The sequence below is a fragment of the Lepidochelys kempii genome, chromosome 15 (assembly GCF_965140265.1).
Source record: "Lepidochelys kempii isolate rLepKem1 chromosome 15, rLepKem1.hap2, whole genome shotgun sequence".
Classification (NCBI taxonomy): Eukaryota; Metazoa; Chordata; order Testudines; family Cheloniidae; genus Lepidochelys; species Lepidochelys kempii.
Window position 1 is genome coordinate 24413249 of NC_133270.1, and position 26154 is coordinate 24439402.

Below are 26154 nucleotides of genomic sequence, written 5' to 3' on the forward strand. Positions count from 1 at the left end.
GGGGTGCAGCGAGAAGCCCCTCGGCTGCTCAGGGAATGGGAGGACTGCCTCGGGAGCCGGGACCTCGAGAGGAGGGAAAGGGAGGGGCTGGCGAGCAGTGAAAGCTTCGCGGCGGACGAAATCCTCATGACATTACAGCCCAAAGGAGTTGGCAAGGCCGATTCCCACCTGGGGGCGGGGTGTCACTTGGGTGTGTATTATTGTCAAGACAAGAGAGCTGCTGGGCATGGGGGGGTTTGGCTGGCGATGCCAGTGGGTGGGCGCTGTCACAGCCTGGAAGGCGAGTTAACTAGAGGTGCACACGGCTTCTAGGAAGGGCTGCAAGCTCCGTGCTTGTCTAGAGCTAATCCGAGTCCTCTGGGAAATGAGGACAAAGGTGAGCAGCTGTTCATAGTTACTGTGCAGCTCAGGCGGAAGGGCTCCGGGGAACGTCAGCCTGCACCCCGGGGCTGTGAGACACATTGTTTGTGTCCAAGCTGAGTTCAATAAACAGGAGGGATTGAAGGGAACGCGAAGCGCCAGCGTCGATGCTAGAGAAGGATGGGTCTAGGGGTTAGAGGGCTAGCCTAGGTCCTGAGAGACTGCAAGTCCCTGCTCTGCCACAAACTTCCCATGGGACCTTGGGCACGTCACGTAGCTCCCTGTGCCTCCTGGCCCATCTCTGTAATGAGACAAGAGCCCTGCTGTGCCTGTCAGGGCTGTTATGAAGATACGTGTGTCACACTGGGAGGGGCTCAGATACTACAGAAATGGGGGCTGATCTGTATCCTGGATAGATGGATGCTTGCACTGCCAGGAGTTAGTTCTGCTCTTGCCCACCCTTGGAAATACGCCATGCTCATCAGTATCGTCCACCCTATGATGAGAGAGGATCCACACTAACCCCCAGCACCGCTTGCCGCTTCCCCCCGGAGGGCACTGGGATTAGATAAAGCAGAGGGGCTGTGGGCTGGATATCAGGGAAATATTTCCTGGCAAAGAGACTGTGGAACAGTGACCCTGAAAACTGGATGTCACGCAGTGCTACAAAATATACTGCTAGGCCTAGTCGTGCCTTGGGCGAGGAGCCACGACGCGCTGACTCCAGGTGTTTTCCTGCTGAGAGCTGGTCGGCCCGTCCTTTCCTTTTGTAGTTTTGCTGTGGAGTGTGCCGACAAGACATCTAGATCCCTTTATTTTCCCCTCCAAGTCTTTTGTTTGCTTTGTTTTTGTTTTACTTCACGGTTTTTGATTTGGCTTCTGGGTAAGGGTCTGTCTTTTCTGCATTTGTGCAGTGCCTGGAACCATGGGGTCCGGGTCGGTGACCCGGGTTCCACGGTGCTACTGCAGTATAAATTCATAATCACTGGGAGGTGTCCACGTTCTTGGAGAGCCAGAGCAGGTACTTGGAGCACTTCCTGTTTGCATCTGAACTGTACTGCAGTGTGTGGGCTCAACCTCTCCCGGTTACTCGGTGTTCTCTTCCCAGCCAGGCTTGCTGGGTTTCAGCGTGATGCTCACTGCTTTGGTGGTAAACGTGTGGCATTTGTCAGTACAGCCAAGGTTCCTTCGCAGGGTATCTCGCTGCACTCTGGGGCTCTGCGAACGGCTCCTGGCTTTCCTTTTGCTGCAGTGGATTCGCAGCATGGGGAATACATAGTTTCAATAAGAAATCTGCTAGGAATACGCAATTTGAAGAGCCATTTAGCCAGGAGGCCTTCTGACTGGGGGAAGGATTACAAGCTGAATCAGGATCATTTTTCCTCGGTGGCCTTGTGCTAAAGATGTTGACGCTGATGTTGTTTTACAGGTGGGATGGGGCATCGTAATAATAACCATTCCCTCTGCTGGAGTGAGACGTATTGATTCTCAAGGTCATCTGTCCACCTATGCTGTTCTGATCTGCCTTAGGGCAGTGCTGCCATGTGGGTAGCCCAGCCCAGGGCCCAAACACTGGCTATTTTATTTGTTTTTTGGTGGGGTGAAGCACACATTTTCCTGCGAGGTGATGCTAGGTTAATGCTGTGGTTGACATTGCATCAGACTTGCTTAAAAGTGTTCTGTGGGGCAATTTTTTTTTAATGCAGCAGCTTTCGTTGGGAGGGAAGGAGACCCGGACACAGCCTTTTTTGTGTACGTACCCCACAAACCCTCTCAAGCAGGTTGGGTTTATCTTTTCTGTTGAAGAATCAAATTGCTCAAATGCATATCCTATTTCGCGGCCATGCAAGGGACATAGACTCGCTTCGGGCTGCGTCCGCGTGCACATGTATTTCGGTGGGTGTGTTTCGTTGCCTTTTTGCTCCCGTCCCACCCTGTGCTTTTGCTCGTTGGCGCTCAGAGATCATTATCATCTGTGCTATCCCAATCTGATACTTTGCAGAAGAGCTGTGATTGCCTTACAGGATTACAGCACTCTGGTTTGAATAAGTGCAAACACAAGATAAGATGGTAACAAGCCTTCCCTCAGGAACACAGCTTTGTGATGCCATGGACAAGAACTCTGTATGTGGCTATTATCATAGAATATCAGGGTTGGAAGGGACCTCAGGAGGTCATCTAGTCCAGTGCTACTCAAAGTGGTGGTCCGCGGACCGGCGCCGGTCCGCAAGCCATCGGCTGCCAGTCTGCGCGCACATTGGGGGAAAAAATTGCCGGTCCCCCACGTCAGATAGCTTGAGAAGCACTGACTAGTCCAACCCCATGCTCAAAGCAGGACCAATCCTCAACTAAATCATCCCAGCTAGGGCTTTGTCAAGCCTGACCTTGAAAACCTCTAAGGAAGGAGATTCCCCCACCTCCCTAGGTAACGCATTCCAGTGCTTCACCACCCTCCTAGGAGTTGATCTCTCTAAGGTACCTCCATCTCTGGGCACCTCACCACACCCCCTGTGATGTTGAGAAGTGCTATTATACCCATTTTTCTATATGGAGAACTGAGGCCGAGAGCAGCTAGGTGAGTTGCTCAGGCTCTCACAGGAAGCCTGTGGCAATGCAGGGATTCGAACCTAGGTCTCCCATGTCCTAGGCTAGTGCTCTAACCACTGGACCATCCTTCCTCTCTGTTGGTCCCTTATGATAATCTCAGCTCTGCCTGCTGGCTCCCTTTTTGCAGGCCAGGAATAGGCTTGTCAATTTCATCCCCAGCCCTGTCCAGTGTAGCTAAGTCAACCTAAGTTCTAGGTGTAGACTAGGCCTGAGCAGAGGGGAACCAGTGATATGGCGGGGCAGCTGCAGCAGGGCAGGGACACGTTTGCACTGTAGCGCTCTGCAGGCTGGCTGGTGGGTTTATCAGTGAGGCCTCTAGCTGAGAAGCTGGCATTTTTGCAGGAATAGGAGGCAATTTGTTGCTGTTGTGGTCACAGAGGTGTTTAGGGCCTGTAGCCGTCTGGCAGGGAGGGGCTGCTCGCCCGCGTGGTGACCCGTCTCCTGGTTCACTCAATTAATCGTTGACCTCAGGGTGGAAGATGGGCACTTGGACATAGTGGCAGCTAGTGCGCTTCTGCTCTGCATCCTGGATTCCATCTGATGCGCAGAGGCCTGTTTCCCAGTGCCTGCAAAGCCACAGACACCGGAAGGAATCAGTCTGTCTGGAGATTAATGAGATAGGGTTGTGTGACCAGGTCAGAGCAAGCCTTCTCTTGACCGTGTTAGAGAATTCCTGCCTGCATCGCCCCAGGCAGCGAGGAGTGTCCATGGTCCCTTCTGGAGGGAGGGCGGACAAGTGATACCTTAGTGCAAGGGGCTGTGACTGCCAAAGGCTCCTGTGGCTCTGGGAGGAGAATGGGGCACTCCTGGGTAGCCCTCCAGGGAAGCATCATCAGGGCAGGGGGAGGAAAGTGGTGAGGAGATGCCGGGGCAGCCAGGGCTGGCTGGCAGTGAGGATCGGCTAGTGACTCAGCCCTGGGAGCACCCCTAACTACATAACACCCACTGTGGCTGGCTGGTGTTAAAAACACAAGGCCCCTCTTTTCACTGGCCTTCCCACAATAGCTCCCCAAACAAGCCCACCCCGCCCCGCGCCTGGCAGCCGAGCAGCAAAGGGGGAGCGTGCGGCCTTGGCTAGTTCATCCCATGCTCCCGGGGTCCTGGCATCACTCGGACACCATGGCATGGGTTCGGTGGGAGAGAGCTGCAGCAGGCCCTCCGGGGGAGCGCTGGGGGTAAAAATCTGTGGCTGCTCAAACACCTTCCAGCCCGAGTGGGTGTGATGCAGCGAGGGACACTCTGTCCCAGCCTTTTACACACACTCTGGCACATTGGCATCTGCACTTCCTGGGCTGGCATCACACAGAGTAATTCAGTCCATTGCAAGGGAGAGGGAGGCAGGTCTGCTCCCCTTTTGCTGGATGTCAGGAAAGGGCAGTAACAAGGGTCAAAAAAAGTACTAAGATTTTTTTTTCCTGAAACCGCTTGTGCCTCATTGGTGAAATGGTTACTAGGAAGGGAGTGTGCCGGTTCTGACCAAATTAGAAGCTCTAGCCCACTTCACCCAGCCGCCTCTCCTCAGGAGACTGTCGGGCCCCTCGAAGCTCAGGGAGTCTTGCTAATCTTGTGGCTCTTTGTCCAAGCCGAACCTAAGCTACAGAGTTCACTGGTGAACCACATCCATGACTCAGAAAGGGTCATGGAGTTCAGGGCAGCATTGTTGCAACCCAGGGATGTTGTTGTGTCCTTCCCCGTCAGCGTGGTCTTTGCCACGTGCTGTGTTCAGAATGATCCTCGTGCAGCTCTGCGCCCCTCCTTAACCACCTGCCTGGGGGTAGCAGGGAAATCAGGCCTCTCTGCCGCAGTGCAGGGAGAGGGACTACGAGCATGTGACATATTTGACCCTGTTTGTGTAGAGGGGGTGGGACCAGGCCAGTGAGGGAGGAGGAGCTGAGGTAGAGGGAGAGTTTCAGTCTCAACTGAGCCTTTTGGTGGGTGTAAATCAGACCTGTCGCATTCTGGAGACACGGGTCCCTGGAGGTTGTGAGATTCCTTTTTGCCGTGAGAGTGCTACATGCAAACCCAGCCGCCTTGAAATGAATGCAACAGTTTGTTAGCATTAGTGAGTATTATTAATGAATGACACTAAGTTTAGCCCCATACTGGCTGCTCTCGCTAACCCACAATGAGGTCTGAAAGATCCCGCCCCCAATTTCCTGCCATCTAACGCCCTCCACTGCTGCTTCCTGTCTATGTAGATGCATTGGCAGCAGTTCCTCTAGTGTGATCTTTTGGATGAATGAGTACGTGCATTGGGGATTTGGCTAGACAAGGGCATTTTTCTGGCTTTACCCTGCAGGCACAGAAGCACTTGCTTGTAGGGCCTTGTTATTTATGCTTGCATCAATGCACGAGTCTAAATGTCCTGTATTGATTTGATGATGCGGCATTTAAATAACCAAACGGCTTCTCTGAACTTGCCTGATTCTTCTAGCAGCTGTGTGAATTGGTTTGAGAGAACATCTCTTACCTTTCAAGGGGCTCCCTCACCCCAGAGAGAGGAGCACTGTTTCCAATCCCAGATCTCGATATAAACCCTTTAGAGCCTGCCCCTCTGCAGTCAGTGCCACATCAGTGGAGCTCCGTGCCTACACAGGCCCAGTGGCTGCCCATGCAGAATTCATTGCAGGAGCGGGAGTGGTCAATACTTACAGACATTTAACTATCGCCAGCCCTGAGAGCCCAGGCTTCCAGCTAATCTGGGTTTACCTGCCCCAGAAATCTCCTGAGACAGCCTGTTGCAGGCTACAGAGCTTCCAGCGGATCAGAGGAAGGTTTGAAAAGCAATTGCGTATTCTCTGAACTGTGGTTCCAACCCTTTCAAAGTTCTCTCGTCACTACGTCCGATTCTTCACTGCGTCACGCCTCCTGTTGTCATTTTCACTAGTGCCCAGCAGGCGTGAAAGGCTGCCCTTCTGATCTGGCTGGGCTTCCTGCTCCCGCTGTGCACGTGCAGATGCCACCGCAGGGCGGCAGGCAGCAGAGAATCAGCCTCGCTCTTGACGGTTGCCATTTGGTTTGTGGCGAGCTGGGATCCCATAAAATATAAACCCCCACCCCACACCAATAGAGGGGTGCTGAAGTCGTGAGCGCATCCTTAAAGTGAAGCACGTGCCTCCAGTACTTTGCTGAATCAAGGCCTTAAAGAACAAGATGTTTTCCTGTCACTTCCCGTAGCCCATTTCAGTAGCTCTGCACGTCTCATTTAGCACTAACCCTTTGAGGCACAAGAGTTGGCTTGGCGCAGAACGCTGGTGCACGGGAGAGTTGTGTTCACAGGCAACACTGGGGTGTGCCATCAAATCGCACGTCTCTGCCACAAAGCACCTTCCTAGCAGCTGCAAACGGGCTGCACAGATCATTCGGGATCAGCCCTTCTGCGGATCAGTTCAGTTGGAGGTTTCTTCCTTTCAGCCTGTGGAATCCTCTCCCCAGGAAAGCTGCACTAGGCAAGCCCTGGTGGATGTACTGTAGGAAACAGTCCTGTATTAGCTGGGGAGGAGCGTGGCTTAATAAATCATTTCTGTCTCTAATTTCTACGTCTCTGTGGAATTCCTTTCATTTGATGCTAGCCAGAAGGAGGGCTGAGGAACCGGGCCTCCCCCATGCTGTCTTCCTGCAGCTGCAAAATGGAATCCAGCATCATTATTATCGTTTTAGAAAAGTTCCTGTTTGGTAACATGAAATGCCTGGAAGCAAGGCGAGCTCCTGCACGAACTGTCTTGAAGGAAAGGAGGACTTGTGGCACCTTAGAGACTAATAAATTGGTTAGTCTCTAAGGTGCCACAAATACTCCTTTTCTTTTTGCGAATACAGACTAACACGGCTACTACTCTGAAACCTCTCTTAAAGGAGGGTAAAGACAGGTGGGTGCCTCACACCCAGCAGCGTTTGGGGCAAATGGGAATAACAGCTTCTCAGTGAAGTGTCTGTCAAGCTGTGCGGATTCTCCCTCAGGTGATCTGGGGTCAGGCTCACTTCTTCTGTGCAGAATGTCTTGCGTCGCTTGACCCGACACGCATTGCGTCATTGTTAGCCTCATAGCTTCTGTAGCCTTTCCATTCACCTTAATGGGCTTTGGATCAGGCCCCTAAGGACAGACCCAAAAAGGGCTCTGATCTCTGCATTCAGCTTTCTGACCCGCTGGCCTGCAGATGTCCACACCGTGGCTTAAGCAGCGCTTTGTTGTTTGTTTCCCTTCTCAGTCAGCCCCTTCAGCATAGTTTAAATGCTCTTGTTTGGTTTAGTCCAGGTGCTAAGATTTATCTGCCTCAACATTTCTTTTTTGAATTGTCCCTTGTTTTGCAGCAGCAGCAGCAGATGCCCCGTAGCAGCCAAGAGGAGAAGGATGAAAAAGAGAAAGAAAAGGAGAAGGAGGCAGAGAAGGAGGAAGACAAACAGGAAGCAGAAAACGATAAAGAAGAACTGACAAAGTAAGCAAGTTTTCGCCTTTCTCTCTACTCCTCACCCCTAGGGATCATAGTGTGCACTGGTCTGGGAATGCATCATCTCAATGCTCCCTCCTTCAGGAGAGCCGCACTGGAAGGAGTGGGAGGGGAAGTGGTCAATGTTTTGAAGTGCATCCAGCAGAATCTGGGCTCTGATCCCAGTACTGGGTGATCCTTTTGCAGGTTACCTTGGATGTGCTGTGTGTACCGCTCTCTTCTCCTCGCACGGCGCAGGCTAAACCTGCTGCTAGCAAAGGAGCGAGTCTATTCATTTATAGGTTTCCCCTCTTCCCCCACATTCCTGGCGAGCCTAGAAGAAATCACTGACTTGCTTTATAAAGCCGATCAGTCCATGAAGCAGCTTTGATACCAGGGTTTATTTTATTGTTGCAAGATATTGCTGAGCCTCCTAGAATCAAAGCAGAAATCAGGATGCAGTGGAGCATAGAGCTTCACCTTTAGTGGTGTTGAGGTCAATGTGAGATCTTCCAGCTCAAGGGACGGACCAGTTTTATAAGTGTGCCTGTCTTAATGCTTGGCACAGCATGGCTTAGCAGGGAACGCCGGATTTGTTGCTGGGAAAGGTTGGCAGGCAGACTGCTAGCTATCTGTAATGGGCTTAATACTTGACTTAGGAGAACATCTGGCTTCATTATATCCAGGCTGCCTAGACATTTACCAGCAGGTCCCTTTCAGAAAGATAAATGAGGAGGAGGTGATGATAAATTTGAATGGCCCAGCGTTAAACCTGTCTCTGTCAGGTCTCTGCGCGCTCTTGGAACTGCAACCACCTGCAAAAAAAACAAAACAAAAAACCCCAACCCACCCAAAGTCAGGGAAAGTGCCCTCGTTGCAAACTCCTGAAATAGATCCCGTCACCCAGTGATTTCCCCGCTCTTGCAGGGAGAAGAATGACGACACGTCAGGGGAAGATAACGACGAGAAAGAAGCCATCACTTCCAAAGGGCGTAAAACTGCCAACAGTCAGGGCAGGCGCAAAGGCCGCATCACCCGTTCCATGGCTAATGAGGCCAACCATGAGGAGGCAGCCGCTCCACAGCAGAACACAGAGCTGGGTACGTACCGGCTAGGCACAAAGCCTCCGTAACTCAAGGTGGGGAGGAGGGATTTGTAGCAATCCAGCCAGCTGGGAGGAGGGAAGGCCTTAGGAACAAAGGCTGCTGGGTTTCGCCTCTGTTTTGTCACTGATTCATTAGGCAGCCTGGGACATGTCACCATGCCTCAGTTTCTCTATCTGGACATGGACAGTATTATCATCCTCCTACAGCCCTGGCTCTTTAAAATTCCTCCTCTCCTGAGGAGTGTGAGTGACGTTTCACCAGCACCTCAGGATTACCCAGTGGAATTCATCTAGCTGGACAGGAGGCATCTCAAAGGGCCAGGCCTGTGTCTCACCAGGTGAGGTTTGCATCACGTGGAACCTCAGCTGGAAAGCGCTGGAGAAAGGCAAAGGGAATCGTGCCATTTTCAGCAAAGCCGTGCGATCTTCATGCAGGCATCTCTCTACTGCCGGTGGCTATTGAGTGCGAGGCCATCCTTGGGAGTCTGGCTGGTGGAGTGTCTTACCATGTGTCCTGAGGCGGGCTCAGACTGTCCGTGAGAGCTCCACATCCAGCAGATTCCCAGGGCGCTGCACCTGCCCGGGGGCCTCGCTTGGAGTCATTTGCTCATTCTCCCTCCCTGCCCTGGCCCCCCGCTCCCTCCAGTTTATAGTGTGCCTGGGCTCAGAAGCAGTAAGGATGAGCGACGGCTCTGACGCAGCTTGTTGCAGTGACCGTGGTGTCGGAAATCCAGGCCTTGCCTTTGTGGGTACCACAGATGATGGCTCAGTGAGGGGAAGGCTGGGACAACTCTCTACCTGTAGCCTGTGATGCCATGTTTCTTCCAGAGTAGGAGATCCTCAGCACATCACTTACTCCTAATACTTTCTGTCCCACGCGGTCTGTGCTTGGGACTTTGCTTGTTGGGCTAGCCTGTTCAACGCAGCTCTGATTCCCTGCCCCGTTTCAGCCAACCTCCCTGCTGTGCAAACACGTGTGCAGTGATTTCAAATGAGAGGACCCAATATGACAACCCCGGAACATCCTGAACATGCCATTATGTTTCCTGAGACTTTAGGGCATCTCAGGCTGTCAGGGTGGTGCCTGGGGTGTCGTCAGAAACGAGAGAGAGAAGTCAAACTGATCTCACCCTAAAATGCAGGGACAGACAGCTAGCGTAGCCCTTAGTTTGGAACGACAGGAGACAAGGATCCTGCATGCAGCTGAGACCCATACAAAGGTGATAGCTTCCACTGCCAGCCACATGGGGACTTGTAAGTGTTGAAAAGTGCCATATCCAGGCGATGGTAGATGGTGTGTGTCTTTCCCTCTCTTCTATGACTGACAGAAAGATGGTGGTTGCCCCTGGGAACTATCCAGGGCTGTCTTTGATAAACCGACTGCAGTATTTGCCTGATTCCCTATAGCAAATACTAAAGAAACATTGATCCATGCAAGACAATTAAAAACATTTTAGGGATGACCTGCCTTCTGTCTATTGGAGAATTTCCTTACTGAATGCGGTGTCTTTATTAGTATAAATTATGTCTGTAAATGTCCGTTGATTCATCTGCTGAGTATTGACTAAACCCTTGACTGAGCTCTCCAGGGCAACGACTGTCTTTGTGGGTATAGTGCTAGCATGCAGGCATTATGCCAATAGCGATCGGGAATAATCCCAGTCATTTAGGTAGCATGTTTCCTCCAGAGGTCTCCAATGGAATCATAAGCGGGGAGAAAAGACTGCTGACAATAGTAAAGTGACCCAAAAATGGGCTGATGTCACTGGCCTGCCAAAGCAATCGGTTACACTTTGTGTCTCCCCAGGAGTGATTTAATTTAGGTTGGCAAAGACAGTTACCGCATGTTAAATACCCATTGAACATTAAAAAACAAACAAAAACCCCATACTGTGGTTTAGCTACAGCACGTTGCAGCTCCCAGTAGACATCTGTTACGTAACTGCTCAACCTCCATAAATATCATTAATCAAACCCAATAGGCCATTTATCTGACATTTATTTAACATACACTAACAATCTTATTAAAACGCAATTAAATGCCTAGTCAAGTGTGTTTGGGATACTTACAGCAAATAAATCTTGAAGCCCTAATTTGCCCATGGAGGGGGAAAGAAAATTCACAGGTATTGATTTTGTTCTACCGGCTGAGCTAACATGTGCTGGCTGGATCTCTGTGGGGACTATATTTCTAATGGAGGAAATGACCTGCAGTGACTTCCACGAGGTGACACCTGCAATCTGGTGCAGTCAGCTATGAAGAAAATGCATTTTTCTCACTCCCAGGCCCTGGTACCTAACAGGTTGTGGGCATCAGAGCTATACCCTTCCCCCTCCAGAGCCCAAGAGCCTTTACAAGCTTCTTGGAGATGCTGCTTCTCCTCCCCACTCGTGTCCTTTAACCTAGCCTGTTGGCCTAGTTTCCATTTTAAAAGAACATGGTCAAAACCTCTCTCCTCAGTGTTGAAATAATGCTCCGCCTGTTGGCAGCTGAAACGGAAATCTGTTTTCTTACTGGGGGCTGTCTGTCTCTGACTCACATACTGGTTTGTTGTTGTCGGGTTTGCTCACATGTGCCAGGCTGCCAGCAGGATTATTTCAAAGTGAATACATTACTCAGGCCCACAATGTCCAGGGCATGGAGCATGGGGGTGGAGAATATAAGTGAATGCTGGGCATAGCTGGCACCCATCTCTTACTGTGCTGGTTGGAGGGCACGGTCGCATCCAGGCCTCTGGAGTGTCACTGTTGCTCTGAGGTTCTCGTTGGGTGTGAAAGTGACTCAGACATAGCCCAAGGTGCTGCATGCAGAATCTCTGGAAATCTCTGATCGCCTGGGCATTGCACCATCTCTCTGAGTGCATCAGATTTGCTGACGACGGGCTCCCCCTACTGACTCTCCGCTCCCCGGGGGTTGATCAGTATTGTTGAGTTGACCACATCCCTGCATCCGGGCTGAGTTCTCAGCTCTTGCCACCCCACCGACGACACCTCTCCACACGATTAGACTAAAATCAGTAACTGCGTCACACCTTTTTTCTGCAAGACCAGGGCAAGTGGGACCATTATATCACTGGCAAAACACAGTTTCCCTAACGGGGCTGGCTTGGTTTTCCCAGCCCAAAGCTACCTTCCGCTCAGACCTTCCGTCAGTGTGCCGAACACTATGCTGGCTCGGCGATATTGGGCCTGGCACCTCCCCATATCTAAGCCTGGCACGGAGGCTTGTGAAGCACTTTGGGATGCTCAGATGAAAGGCGCTATCCGTGTACAGTGTATTCTGATTGGAATGGCTGGCATTTGGGCGCAAGTCACCCTCCTGAGATTTTCTGGCTCAGTTGCTGTGTTTCGTACATTTTAAATACCTCTCACCGTGACCGCTTGGTTCTGTCTCTTTATTTTTCAGCTTCTTTGGAGATGAATGAAAGTTCTCGCTGGACAGAGGAAGAAATGGAAACGGCCAAAAAAGGTAATATACAATACAGTTTTTCCCCCCATCTGCCAGTTCTGATGGTCTGGAAAAGAAGCCAGTCTGTGGAGTTAGATGGTACTCGCCCAGCACAGACAACATGGGTGTGTTACCACACTGAATCTTGGGGGCCTGATTCTGCTCTTCTTTACACTGCTTTCACCCACTGTGTAAACCCATTGACTTCAGTGAAGTAACTCCTGATTTATGCTCGGTTTAGGCGAGCAGGAGCGAGGACCTGTATAGTCTGAGAAAAGTGCTTTTGTGTTAGTTTTGGTAACAAGCTACAAAGTTGGCAGCAAGTTTGGGGATTTTGTCAGCGCTTGCTCCAGGAGTCATACGTGATTGATTTGGGTCATGGCAGGACAAGGTGGTGTAGCATTGTCTGGGCTCTGTGCTGAAGCGAGGTCGCTACAGGAGGTGGCTGCATGGCCAGAACTCGTGTTGGTGTCGAACTGGGAGAGCAGGTGGTGGTTTGCAGGCCTGGGCTAGATAGCTGGGGTTTAGCTCTGTGTCACGGAGTTAAAGACTGGAAGGGCTCATCTAGTCTGACCACCTACATATCACAGGCCATCGAACACCACCCACCCACCTCCACACCAAGTCCAACAGCCAGAATTAGACCAGAGTATTTTATCCTCAGGAGACTGAACTGTTGTGTGCCACAGGCAGAAAACTGGAGGGACCAAGGTGCCCAGTGCCCAAGGTCCCTGCAGTGGCAGGAAATTGTTTTAGTGAGATATACCCAGCCAAGCCCAGCAGATAATCCATGACCCATGCAGAGGAAGGCGACCCTCTGCCCCTAAGGTCTTTGCCAATCTGACCTGGGGGAAAATTCCTTCCTGACCCCCAATTTGGGGTCACTTTCCGTGTGTTCGTGATACACACGTGGCCCCACACCGGTAAAAGGCATGTACCCTGATGTCCATGCAGGGGGACTCCCATGTGCAAAAAGAGTAGAAGATAACCTCCCCAGCCCATAACTGCACAACTGCAGTCGCCCACTAATGGCAAGTCAGAGTTTCTGATCTCTGCCGCCTCCTTCGGAGGATGTGCTGCTGTTCGTAAAGCGACTGCCACTGACGCATCATCGGCCGAGAGCCCCCAGGCCCCCGAAGTGTGATCGCAGATGGGGATTCTCCTGCTGAACGCTGAGACAGGGCTGTCCCTTTACCCGGGGCGAGGCTGCTCGCCGGAGGAGGTTTGTTTTGTGTCCTGTGGCCGAGAGAGAGAGAGCCCATCGCTGAGACCGTTGTGTAAATGTGCTGAGTGTAGCAGGCTCCCCTTGCCACTTCCCCCTCGTTTGTCGGACTCCTGTGCCAAGATTTCTGCTGTTTAATTTTTTCCAAAGTCATGTCCTGTTGATCTGCGGTTGAGTTCCCAGCCCGTGCAGAGTGCAGCCCTTTCAGCTTGCTCCCTTTCTTCTGGCCTGTGAGTAGTGTAGACGTGCAGCTTCAAATGGAAACGAGCTTCATTTGGGGACAGCAAATGCAGACAGACTTGCTGGCAGGTGTTCGATCAGCTGGGGAAAAGTCCCTGCAGGAGGCACCTGGAGCATAGCCTCTGGCCTCTCACGTACCTGCAGCATCCCGGACTCGGTTTGTGTCGAATACGAATACACCGATATGTTTGGCTTGTTCTCATTTGAGCCATTCGGACCCTCTATAAACCCCTGGGCCAGTCTTGTGTACGGCCAAGCATTACTCTCTCTAGACTTGTCACGAGATAGACTTCAGTCAGGCTGCCTGGCTGAGCTCCAGCTGCTGGGATTAGCAGCTGCCGGTCAGTGGATTTCTGCTGTAAGGATCCCTTTGAGCAGCCCCCTCTTTCCGATTTTACTGTGGAAGAGCCATGTAGGCTGCACGGTGGGGCTGTGCTGAAAGGAACAGTCTTGGTAGCCACCCACCTAAGCCAGATGGAGGATGGAACTTTGGGGAGGGGGCATCCAGTCACCCCAGCACCTGTCCAATTTGCATAGAAAGGCAGCAGGCAGTGCTCCAACCTACGCAGGGTTGGATCAGTCCACGGGAGTGTGGGGTTTGCCCCCCCCCCCTTCACCTGGCCACTTGCATGATGTTTCCCCCATGCAGTGGCCTGGAAAGTAGCGAGGTTTCTGTCTCAGGTGTCTGCAGGGAAGCTAAATTCCCGTCTTGCCAGGCCCCAGCCAGCTTCACAAGGCATTTTCCTGTTGAGTGCACCCAGCGAGTTTGAATGCGCTCTAACCGGCACTTCCAAAGCTTGGGGCTGGATTATTTTTTTTAGCCTGCAGCTGGTTGGCATTCTGAACATTCAAAAAGAACCTCAGTCGTCAGTCCCAGTCTGATCCTTCCAGCTGATGGCTGTAAGGGTAAAGCCCAGCAGCACGTATGCCAAGGAACTTGGTTTGGGGCAGTAAAGCAGTGTAGTTGAATAATCTCTCCGGATTGCAATCTGGGTGAGCATATTTGACAGCACTTGCATAGCGATGCTGAACGGAGAGATTTTAAGTAAGAGAAGGAGGTATTACGGACATAGGGTGAGACAACAGTGGGGAGTACCATATTATTAAAGTTAACTAGAGGAACGAGAACGTTGTACGGGTGAAGTTCTTGTTTAACAACACTTTTATTTTGTAATAGACTTTGATTCGATAGTCTGCCAAAATGTACAGCGACTGATGTAATTATGGGGCCGTGTGTTCTGATATCATAGGCTTCTTCCATTGCGACTGTGATTCAAAGGTATAAGCAGGCAGTTTTGATTAGCTGTAGTTGCTCCAGGAGTTACCTCACTTGCTTTTGGACCGGGTGGTGGGTAGACAGCGAATCCACTCCCATTGGCTTGGACCTCAGGCTGCGTCAATTTGGATGGAGTTTTCACTGCAGGATGGTTTATCCTTGCTCATGCTCTCACGCCCCGGACCTGGGAGTGCTTAGCTCGCTGCTAGGTTCGGGGGATTTATTGAAGAGCTAGTGACCATTCTAGATGCAGCTCAGGGCTTTCCCCAAAGCTTTAACATGTGGTTTTACTTTGCAAAGGGACTATGTAATGCTGGCACCTTCTTACTCAGCAGCTTTTCCTCCCTGTGCATCACTGGGGCTTAGATCTGCTGACTTCAGGAACAAAAATAAGCTTTGGCCACTTTCAGTCGTGTGAACTGTGCTGGCTCTGCAAGCCTAGGGCTAAGGGGTCTGTCCCACTTTGGGCCTCCTCCTCTCCTGTTCAAACACATGGCAAGCATTGGATTGACACAGGTGAGGGCATACTCGGAGGACAGTGGGCGGCTGCGCAGGTGTTGTTTGGCCTGCAGCACCTTCAGCTCAGGTGATGATGCACAAGAAGGGAAGCGACCCCCACTTGATTCTCAGATAGCCAGGCTGAGTTTTCAGGGCTGGCAGTTAGAAACACCAGCCTTTTTACTTGTAAACTAGCACGCACATTGACATTAAATGAATTAAACGGGTCCACATGAAGCCGCCTTCTTAGCCTTCTTCTGCTTAGCTTGCATGTGTGTGGAAACACACTTCACTGTGTGTGTGCACGCAAAACGTCCAGATTTCTGCTCTGTTGCCCCCTTCTGCTCTGTTGCCCCTTGTGCTCTTGCAAGGAGCTGTCAGAGTAAGCGGCAGTGTAACACTGCGAAGGCAGTGGGTATGTCCCCTGGTGCAGAGAGAACCCCTCACCACCACACATGCAATCACCCACGCTTGCTCCGTTCCAGTGTAAAAACCTGCTGATTGAATTAAACCTTGGAAAGAGAAGCTGTGTGTCAGACCTGTCTGGTCTTCGGCTCACTCCCCCTTCCATGACTGCTGTGGTCTAGCCGGGAGGCAGGCATAGGTACTGGGACATCTCCATCATTGGAGGTTTTTAAGAGCAGGTTGGACAAACACCTGTCAGGGATGGTCTAGATAATACTTAGTCCTGCCTTGAGTGCAGGGGACTGGACGAGATGACCTCTCGAGGTCCCTTCCACTCCTATGATTCTATGACATGAAGGTATACGGGTAAGAGAAGTGGAAATGAGCATACACAACATTAGGTAATTCTCCTGGACTGGTCGAACCCTTGTGTTGGCTGGGGAGCATCACCAGGTATTGGGGGCAAAATCAGATACAGGGGCCAGATTCGCACCGGGGGGATCCCTTGCCTCTGTGAAGCATCAAATTGAGCAAGAGCATAGCCTGGCCCTACCTAGCCCCAGGGTAGCCTCATGCACTTCCGGGGCCGGGTGGCCTGGGGCAGGAAGTGGCAGATAGTTTGCACTGCGGTGGTCCCCACTCCAGCCCAACAGATGAATGGGGCGGGGGGCTAGAATTTGTTAGCCTCCTGTGTTAGCATCTGCATAGCTAACCCTTAAGAGGTGAGGAATCTCCCCTCCCCCAGCATCTCCTTTGTAATGCTACTGTATCTTTCAGCCTTCTAATCCTTGATTAGAGGTGGGGCCCGGGCCCTGCTGTTCACATCCATCAGTCCAGAAGCAAGTTCAGGTGGGAGAGGTTGGTTCAGCTATTTACAGTAACAGCCAAGCTGCAGAGTTGGGCCCTGGCTCCGTGCTTGCCTAAATCCAGACCCTGTCCCACCCAGGGGTCAATCAGGCCCCGTTGTGGTTTATCCTGGCGTTGTGTAGCCGCCTGAGGGGGGTGGAGCAGCTCTCTCTGTCTCACGCTGGTCTCTCTGTCATGGGCATGTGTCGTGTTTCTTCACGAGGTAGCAGGGGCACCCCAGGGTCAGCTCAGGGAGCGCCAGCACATGAAATACAAAGGCCTGTCAAGGGAGCGGGTTGGTAATGACTGTAATTTCCCGCCTACGGTTGAGTTTCAAACAGATTTTTCTTTTACCAGTAAGGGAGCAGGAATAGCACCTCAAGCAGGTGACGAAACAGCCAGATCGCACTCCAGCAGCAGCTTCTCGCTGCCTCCGTTCTTTGGGAGGAACCCCGGCAAGGAGGAGCCACGTTTCCCCCAAAAGATGGTAAAAGTCCCTCTTGGATTATGGACATCAGAGGGGGAAACTGGCTCCTGCTAAAGTCTTGCAGACGGACGCTGCCTTTCCCTCAGATGGGCCGCGTGGCACGGAGAGGGCAGCGAGGTCCGAGTTCAGCGGGAGGAAGACGTGAATCCTGCCAGCCGTGGAGTGGGCCGCTCTAGAGTTCTGAGACTGAAGCGAATGGAGCAGGCCGATGTAGCTGAATCACCAGGGGGTCTCGCTCACTGATGGGCTGTAACAAGGAGGCTAACCTGGGTCGGGGAAGATGTGGAGGGTTCATAAAAACCACGGTGAAGCGTGAACATGGCTGATGTCCCAGAGAGCCCCTCAATAAGGGGAGACATGGAGTGAACATGGGCCCATCTCCTGCAAGCTGTTCTCAAGAGGAGAGGAGGGAGACCACACTAAAGGGGAGTTCCTTGGCCATTGCAGCCAGGGGAGTCTGCAGCAAACCATGTCAGACCTGCTCAGTTCGCAGCACTGCGCCGTGCAGTGAGATCATGCAGCGGCCACGAAAATGGCCCCTGGCTGTGAGCACCCCTCTCTTAGCTAGGAGCGGGAGATTCTCTTGTGGGGATGGAGAGAGTTTCGTTGCAAGTCTCCTTCGCATCAGCAGAACATCTTACAGACGCTCGAACTGACAGACTTGGCATGAGCCAGAAGCTCATAGGAACAATCTGGATCCCCAGGCTGGTTTCTGAGGAAGACTGGCGCAGATCACAGCTGGCGAGAGCTGGCGTTTACCGATAGTATTGCTGGCCCTCTGTAAACACCTTTGGAGGAACTGCCATACCATATGTTTGCTGCGTGCTGCACAGAGAAGTCCCTGCTACTCTCATTGGCCTGGAACTGGGAGTCCTGTGTTCTGTTCCAGGCTCTGCCACTGATGTGCTCAGGGACCTATTGGGACTTGCTTTGTGCCTCAGTTTCCCTACCTGCAAAACAGGGCTGCTAATGTTATATACAGTCACACACTTGGTAAAGCACCGTGCGATCTGCAGGTTAGTTTGGCTTGTGTTTTTTCAGAGCAGTGTATCCAAACTTATATACTTTTCGGACTGCTGTTGGAGGGGATGGCTTAAGCTTAAGTTCTGTACACACTGCCTCTGTAATGCTAGTCGTGGTCGGAGAATCCCAGCCCCTTCCCAGTAACACCCCATCCCCTCAGCTGCCATGCTCACTGGGCAGGCTGCTGTGCTTGCAAACCCGGGACGGGTCTCCATCAGTTGTAGGAAATGGTTAAAGGAAGAACGTGAAGGGAGAGGGGGTCAGAGGGGTCTTGGGAGGGGTGTCGCACTAGGGTGTCGCTTTTGGGATGAGATCATTTTTTTAAGTGTAACCATGATCTGTTAATCCAGTCGAGAACCCGTTAAGGGACCCTTTTGTGGGCTCGCTCATGCGTTGTTCTGAGAGGCGAGACCTGGGTGGGGCGAGGGCAGCCATGCTGGAGAGTCGGGGGAGAAATAATCGAGAAAGTCTGTGACCGTGGAGAGCTTGAATGAAAGCCACGCTCCCCGCAGTGCTGCTTTCCTCTGTCTCTCACGCGCCAGCAACCGAATGCTCTTTAAAGTGTTCTCGCAGGTCTGCCCACTCTTCTTCCTTCCTGCCTTCGTTTCTCAGGTATTCCAGCCTCACTTTCCACAGACTGGGGAGGAGACTGTCCCCACGCCCATGTCCTGGCCTATCCTGTCTGCATGGGCTCACTGCGCAGCCCAGCCGGCATACTCTGGGTGTGTCTGCCTGTCCCTGTCTCCCCTGCCCTTGGAACAGGCTGAAGTTATCCAACCACTTGTTGGTCCAGCGTTATCTCTGCGCTCTGTTTGTTTTCTCTACCTCCTCTCCCGGGAGCCCTGTGACCTTGCCAGATGGTCGTGACCTTCGGTTGAAAAGCGAGGCAGAGGGGAGACGTGTGGGGAAGGTCTGGTCCGGTTCAGTAGAAATCGAATCTGGCTCACACCTCCTCAAAGAAAAGCCTCTTTGATTCATTTCAGAGCAGAGGAAACTATTAAGCAAAGCTTTGTTTTCCTGGCTCACTCCCCCTGCTGTTGACATTCAGATGAGAGAGAGAGAGAGACAGAAAGTGAGAGAGAGAAAGGAAGTGGGTGCCAAGTTGGCCGCACCCCTTGTCAGCTTGGGTCAGTGCCACGCTCGTTATTAATGCTCTGTCTAGAGGTCACATTCAGACAAACCGAGCCTCTGGGTCAGCCAGAGGAAAAGATTAGAGCTTGTTTGCTGCTCCGCCGCACCCCCCCCCCCCCGGCACCGATCTCCTCCCGGCCCGCAGCTGGCAGGAGGGAAGCTGCAGGGCGCACTCGACTGCTTTGCTGCCGCGCCGCCCCCCCCCCCCTTTTTTTTTTTTTTTGGCAGTGTTGGGCATCTCTTGAAACTGCACAGGCTCTCCTCCCCGTACCGCTGAGCGAGGAGGTGAGACCGGAGCGGGGGGGTGGCAAAGCCACTTCAGTCCACCTTAACAAACGCCGCTCGAGACTGCTGGAAAGCTCGGAGGAGCTGAGCCTGAGGAGTGCCCAGGGTGCCTCTCGCCAGCCCCAGTGGGGCAGAGAGCACTGAGGACAGAGCATGTGTTCAAGGCAACTTCTTGCGTCAGGGTCAGGCGCCTTCTGCTTTTAAGACCTGGTTTTAAGTTACCGTGCAGTAGCTGCTCTTGCTACCGAGGGCTCCTAAGTGCCGGAGCCCCCAGGATTTAAAGAATCAGCTTTTTTTTTTTTTTTTTTTTTCTCTCCTTCCTTCCCTTTCTTTGGCTGCTGCGAGGGAGTGAAAACAAAATGAGCGGGGAGGATGTGAGTCAAGAACTCCCAGCGCTTGGTAACAAACTGCTCTGCCGTGCAGGGCTTTGAAGAAGTGCTCTCCCTGTTTATTCTGATCTGCCTGCCGCATGCTCGGAGCTGATTTTCTGGCAGGCGAAGCTAGACTCGGAGAATGTAAGTACAGCCATAGGGCAGTAATGAAATGCTGAGCTTCTGGGGTGAACGTTAAGGATGGGGAGAGAGCGCGCGAGCGAGTGTGGGCGTGTGTGCACAGACCTATCCTCTCCTCCTCGCCAGTCAGCGCAGGACTGATTAAGATCTGGTCGGCTGGTTAGTCACAGTTTCAGTTGCGGTGCTAAATGAGCGTGCGTTTTGTGAGAGACAGACCTACGTGTGGCAGGCTCGTGTGATAGAGACGTGGGGAGGGGCAGCGAAGAGTGCGTCGGGGAGGCAGTGGGGTGGGGTGGGATGGAAGGGAACACTGTCGTGACGTTGCTCAGCAGAGCCCTGGTAGTGTCTGGCGAGTGGCCTGTTCACCAGCGAGATCCAGGGCAGCTGCTGGCTGCTCCCGCCCTGAGAGTACAGATAATTATAGTTTTGGGAAGCAGGTGTTGCTGTTTTGTTCTCTTGCCTGCGAAGATAAGGGCATCTGTACGCACTGGTTTAATCCTGCAGAGGGAAGGTCTGTCTGTGCTTTGGAAACATGCAGCCTCCACCTCGTGAGATAGCCACAGACACCTGCGCGGCTCCCCTCCTGCCAGCTGGATGCTTGCCTCCAGGCCCGCGCCAATTGCATGGTGGAGAGCGGGCACACCACACACTGTCCCCAGTAGGCGAGGGGAAGAGTGCCGAGCTTCCCAAGGAGCTGGGCCTCGTGGGGCTGCTGGAGCAGGTGACTTTAAATTGAACGGGCTTCAGCGCAGTCTGGTGATTGGGAAGTGGCCCTGCAAAACCGCTGGGCGCAGCGCACCTGACAAATGAAAGGGCAGCTGAGAGACTTGTTCCGTGCCGCAAGACAAGGTCAAGCTGCACTTGGAAATAGAGTGGGCACGGACGGACCTTGGGGTGAGACCCTTCCCAGCACAGTAACAGCCATTGCAATTAGCACACCTGTCTGCCCCATACCGTGCAGCATCTCGGAGGACAACACAATCGTACAGAGAGTAGCGCCGGTTGTGGATGCAGGAACCGTTGTTACTATTCAAGGCCCTTGCCCAAGATGTAGCTTACAGTTCCGGCCCAGTCTGTTACCCTGGGGAGTAAGCCCTCCAAGTAGCAAAGAGTGAATGGATTGATGATGGAAGCGATGATGAATCGCAGTGCATGGGGCAGGCCTGCTTTCCCCTGCCTTGTGTAGCCAGTGTGGGGGGGAGGGATCTCGCAGGCTAGTGTCTCTCAAGGTTGGTGGCAAGATGGATTCGAGAGGTCCCAGTCGAAAGCAGCAGCAGCCGAGGTCGTGGCTTCCAATGGATCAACGTCGGGAGTTGTGGAGCTAAAGCTCAAGCCTGACTCTTCTGTTTCCCCCACTCTGCTGTGCACGATGGGTTTACTACATACAGCGCAGTCAGGGCTGCAGGGCCATGCGAGGGTGCAGGATATGGGCACTCCTGGAACTGTCACTCTTGGTTCCTGGCTGTGCTTGGGGTCACCCAGAGCCGGATGGGTGTTTATCCGAGGGCTGGTTGGCCCGGGTACTGGTTGGCATCTCTCTGGGGCAAATCCCACGCCCCTCTCTCCTAGCCTGTGTAGGGCCCTCATCTGCCATGGAGCTGGTGTGCTTCTGCTGCATGGGGTTGGTGGGTGGGATTTGGGGATCACTACACTCCCTGTGCCCCGGCCCTCTGGGGGTATTTAAAGCTGGGACTGCTGGTTCTGCAGCTACACAGCTCACCCACCTGCCCGGACCCGGGGTGCCAATTCCTGCTCTCCCAGCCCCTGCTCTGATCCCAGGGGGGCGCTGCTGCTTGAGCTGTGTGTGCTGGTGCTGGGGTGTTTTATTAGTCAACCTTCAGATTCACAGAACCAAGGCAGCCTTTTTAGAGCGGGCCCTACACATAAACAAAGCCGGTGTTTGTGGGTTCATTTGTTCGTTGCTAGAGCACTTTTAAAGGGAAGTATAGTGCAGGTCCTAAGGACATGCCAAGGGCTTCCCTGTACCATGAACGAGGACTCTGCCTTTGATCTCGTCAGGGCTCTCAGGCTAAGGCCTGACCAGTATGGGGATGGGGGGACCTTCAAGGAAGACCCTCCAGTGCTGCAGGAGGGTCTGTGTCAGTGGCATTCTTTGCACCAAGGGAACCCCAGCATGGTGTCAGGCTCTGCACCAGAGGGGCCAGGCACAATGGGCAAGACAGCTTTTGCCAGTTCGTTTTGGGTGCTTCGTGTGTCCTTAAAATGTTGCTTTTCATGGGACTTGCGATAGCCTGTCTTCGCCAAGCATGTTAGAAAGAACGTGGCAAGCGGCAGGCAAAAGGCAAAGGAACGTGGACCGACGCAAGGGCCAGCCGGTTGCAGTCCCACCTGACAGTCGGTGTGGAGCCAGCTGGAGCTGTGCAACGTCTCATCCCCAGGGCTTGTGGGCAACCTGATGGCAGCTACCTAGCAGGCCAGCCCCAGCCCAGCCTGGCAGAGGGGGAGACGCCAGGGTCTCATGGACATCTCAGTGGGTCAGAGGGAGCAGTGGGGTCAGGCTGGCTTATTTACATGCATGCAGGGGAAACCTTAAAGGGGCCACATGCCCCTGCTTCAGAGCTTCCAGCTCGATGCGGCTTTGAGGCCGTTGGGCAAACCAAGTCCCCAGACAGGTAATCCAAGGAAGGACACAGATTTGTAAGAGGGTAGCATCCTGGTTCAGCTGCACAATGGGCAATACAGTGGCTGTGATGGTCTGCTCAGAGCTGCAGGGCGCTCATTAAGTGAATGGCCCCTGGCACCCCCACCTCGAGCTGGTGTGGATTCTCTTGCTCCCCGCACCTTTATACACTGTGAGCTCAGCTGGCCTCTGCATCCCAAGGGGAGGCTGGTAATTTCCCTGCTTTAACTGTGTTTGGCCTCCTCCCAGTGCCAGACGTGTAACTAAATCTTTGGCAGTGCCCCAGGTTTCTAGATCTTTCACAATCCAGGTTTCTCCTTCCTTGGTTCCAGTGGCCTCTGGTTTCTAGTAGCAGCGTTAGCATGTCTCTCTCCACAGTGCCTGTGGCAGGCATATTTTTGTGTGTGAATATCCCTCTCTATTGTATTGGCTGGACCCGTGTCTATTGCATATAGTGTGTGTATGAAGCAGAGCCGTGCGGTAGCATTGCTCAGAGGAAGGGTGGTCCAGTGGTTAGGTCAATAGCTGGGGAATCAGGAGACCTGGGTTCAGTTCCCTGCTCACCAGGAACTCCTTGTGTGACTTTAGGTAAGTCACTTGTCCGCCCCTGGCTTGATGCCTGGAAATCTTCTGCATGTGAGCCCACGATTAGCACTGATGATCTCCTCCTCCTCCCCCCCCCCCCACACACTCCTCCTTCCAGCAGTGGAGTTGCCTGGGAGAATACATCACTACACTTACGTCTCGGCTCCTGTGTTTGGGCCCCTCCTGGCCATCTCTGCATGTGCATCCAGCCCATCCAAGCCTGTGGGCTCCAGCTCTCGAAAGCTCTGTCTCTCTGATAGTGGAGGGTGCAAAAAGCCTTTCCCCATCCCCGTTAGCCCCCCGGGTAGGGATCAGGCACAACTACAGCCATCCGGGAGGAGGGTATGTGCTTTCACCTTCCGAAAGGGTAGAGCAACAGGCTTCTGGTCACTCCCTTGTGGGGCGCTGTCACTGTGCTGCCCCCAACAGGCCATAACGGCGTGGTCTGGCCTCAAACCCGCAGAGCTGTCAGCATTGTTGGTAGATGCTGCTACAGCATGCCTTGTTCCCCAAAACTGCTGCTCTGATACTTTTCACCTGGAAAGAAAAACAGGAGCCTCTCGCTCATCCTCTTGGCCACGGAAGTCTCGCAGACGGGTGCTGGTGACCATATTGTCCCAGCAGAGTTTGGTTTGTCTGTGGGGCGTGACCCAGCCTTCGTGCACCGCCCCACCCTTGTGAGCGTTGATCTTGTTTTGCCCCCTCTGATTTTATTTTCCTGGTTGCAGGTCTCCTTGAACATGGGCGGAACTGGTCGGCCATTGCCAGGATGGTGGGCTCCAAGACTGTGTCACAGTGCAAAAACTTCTATTTCAACTACAAGAAAAGACAGAACCTGGATGAGATCCTACAGCAGCACAAACTAAAAATGGTAAGCAGCCCGCCACAGCCCACTCCAAGCACCACAGATATTTCCCGGCAAACAGTGACACAGCTTCTGACGTTCCCAAGTCCAAAGGGAAGTTTTTCGTCCCTGAGAATTTTACTGGGTGAAAATCACGGAGCCCAGGCTTCAGCTGACAGCTTATAATGAGAAAGGGGGCGTTTGTCCTTTGGCCCTTGGTATTTTCTGGCTAGGTTGGGGGCTCCTGTGGGACACAATGACCAGGTCTCGGACACATACGTGCTACTCAGTGAGAGAAAAGGAGATAGGAAGGAGAGAGTAGCCGCTGTGTGTTAAGATGCGTAGCCAGATTGTGATCCCAGTTACAGCTGTGTGAATCCATTGATGCCAGTGGAGTTGTACCAGTTTACCCCAGTGTCATGGAGATTGGAAATGGGCCCAGTAATGCTGTTCATTTCCGGTGCAGTCTTCAACTACTGTGTGTCCCATGGTAGCTCAAGCACTGAGTCTAAAGAAATGAATGGCAAACTGACCACAAACAACCAACAAAAACCAAACCCCACAAGGCTTTCGTCCCGTTTTAACAATATTAGAAGGAGGGAGGTTGATTCCCAGGAAGAACAGTCATTGGGATGTCCAGAGACAAACATGGTCCAGTGGCCTACTGACAGGAGTTCAAATCCTGACAGACATTTTGATTCCTTCCATGGTCTGGGGCAAATCACTTAGCCTTTCTGTGCATCAGTTTCCCTGTGGCAGAAAGGGGATAATACTTTCTTCGCTCGGAAAGTTCAGGGAATGAATTAACTGGCGTTCGCCAAGCATTCTGAAGATGCAACGCGCCACTACAGATCTGCTAAGTATTATAATTATAATTTCATTTGTAGAGGACCCTGGGGTTCTGAGCTTCCTGGCTAATAGAATTCACATGGTGTAACCCCCCAAGGAGTGCTTTGGAAATGAAAGGGACAATGTTCAATACAGGAATCTCTCCATCAAGCTATTACAGTATGAGTAAAAAGACAGGAAAACACTCAGTGACTCAGCCAGGAATTGAATATCCTAGTCACTCTATAGGAACAAGAAGTAGAGCGGACAATGGTGATTCTTTTGATCATTTCTCCAAGTTGAAAGATACTCCTGTGTTCCTCTTTGTGTTAGAGACAAAGCAAACAAACGGTACAAAGAAAACAACAAAAACATCTACCTAAAGAATGGGATGAAACACTCACACACAATGTCTCCGAATAGAGCTTTATGTTATAAAGATCTAGTGTTCGTTCCTTGGGAAAATTGGAAGGAAGATCGCTGAACTCAGTAATAGAATTGGAGTTGAGTATAATAATTTATTCTGCTTCCTAATATTTCAGAAATTGCACTGCATGGGCGTTTTTCTGCAGAACCAGTTTTCCACTCATCCTTTTCTCCCCCATTCATATTGTTCACTAGCGCATGCAGTTTAGATCATCATCATCATCTAGTCTTTTAAATGCTGGGGGCTTTGGAATTTAGGTTTTGTATAAAAACAATGAATGCTCAGCTGTTATTTATTGAGCTCCATTGTTTTATGGCAACAGCAGATGCCATAAAACTGAATAAAATAAAAGAACAACTGAGAGTGAATTTCCACAGCCTTTCCTTCCGAACTCCTAAATATAGTCAAAAGTAGACCAACCGTCCTGATGGTTTCCTGTATAGAATCTGGGCATGCAAAATAGTCAGCTTTGGCCTCCCTCTCAGTGGAAGCAGTCAGAGGTCAGGCCAATGTGTCATCAGGTAATTTTGCAATGAAGTCTCTAGCTTGTTGCATGACCTGGATGTCAGCTGCTATTACTGATCTCCCTGCAGATAACGTACAAGGAAACGGATAGGCTCTGCATTCCCAGTTTTGCTAGAATGTTGTTTATTTAATTTAAGGAGGATAGACTCAGTGAGTAACGCTTGTTAATTTCTCAAATGTAGCTTGTTTATGGTTTGTAGCCCTGTTGCTAGGATGGGTATAACAAGGGTTTTGTTACAAACTCAGATCTCAGCCCAGCTTTGCTGAGGTCTCTAGAAACCTTCAAGTGAACCAGAGCACAGTTTTGGGAAAACCTGAGTCGATGTATGGTTTAGCCAGTGCCAGTGCGTGGTGTTGAATTTCAGCCAGATGAAAGTCACTGTTCCAGACGGTTTCATCCCAATGAAACTCGGTAGCTCCAAGTGATCTTCAGCT

At 52.0% G+C, this 26154-nt stretch overlaps 1 protein-coding gene across 20 annotated transcripts in view; it reads left to right on the forward strand.

Annotated features, from left to right (window-relative positions):
* The window catches only part of NCOR2 (nuclear receptor corepressor 2), a 412043-nt gene that overhangs the window by 298392 nt on the left and 87497 nt on the right, over nucleotides 1–26154 (forward strand). For 19 of the 20 annotated variants that reach the window (XM_073313442.1, XM_073313441.1, XM_073313453.1 and 16 more), the window contains 4 exons: nucleotides 7276–7400; nucleotides 8319–8491; nucleotides 11903–11965; nucleotides 23824–23966. In XM_073313442.1, coding sequence (XP_073169543.1) covers nucleotides 7276–7400; nucleotides 8319–8491; nucleotides 11903–11965; nucleotides 23824–23966 — 504 coding nt within the window. Of the gene's footprint in view, nucleotides 1–11; nucleotides 191–7275; nucleotides 7401–8318; nucleotides 8492–11902; nucleotides 11966–23823; nucleotides 23967–26154 lie in introns of those variants that run through there. The other variant, XM_073313461.1, reaches the window with a different exon arrangement.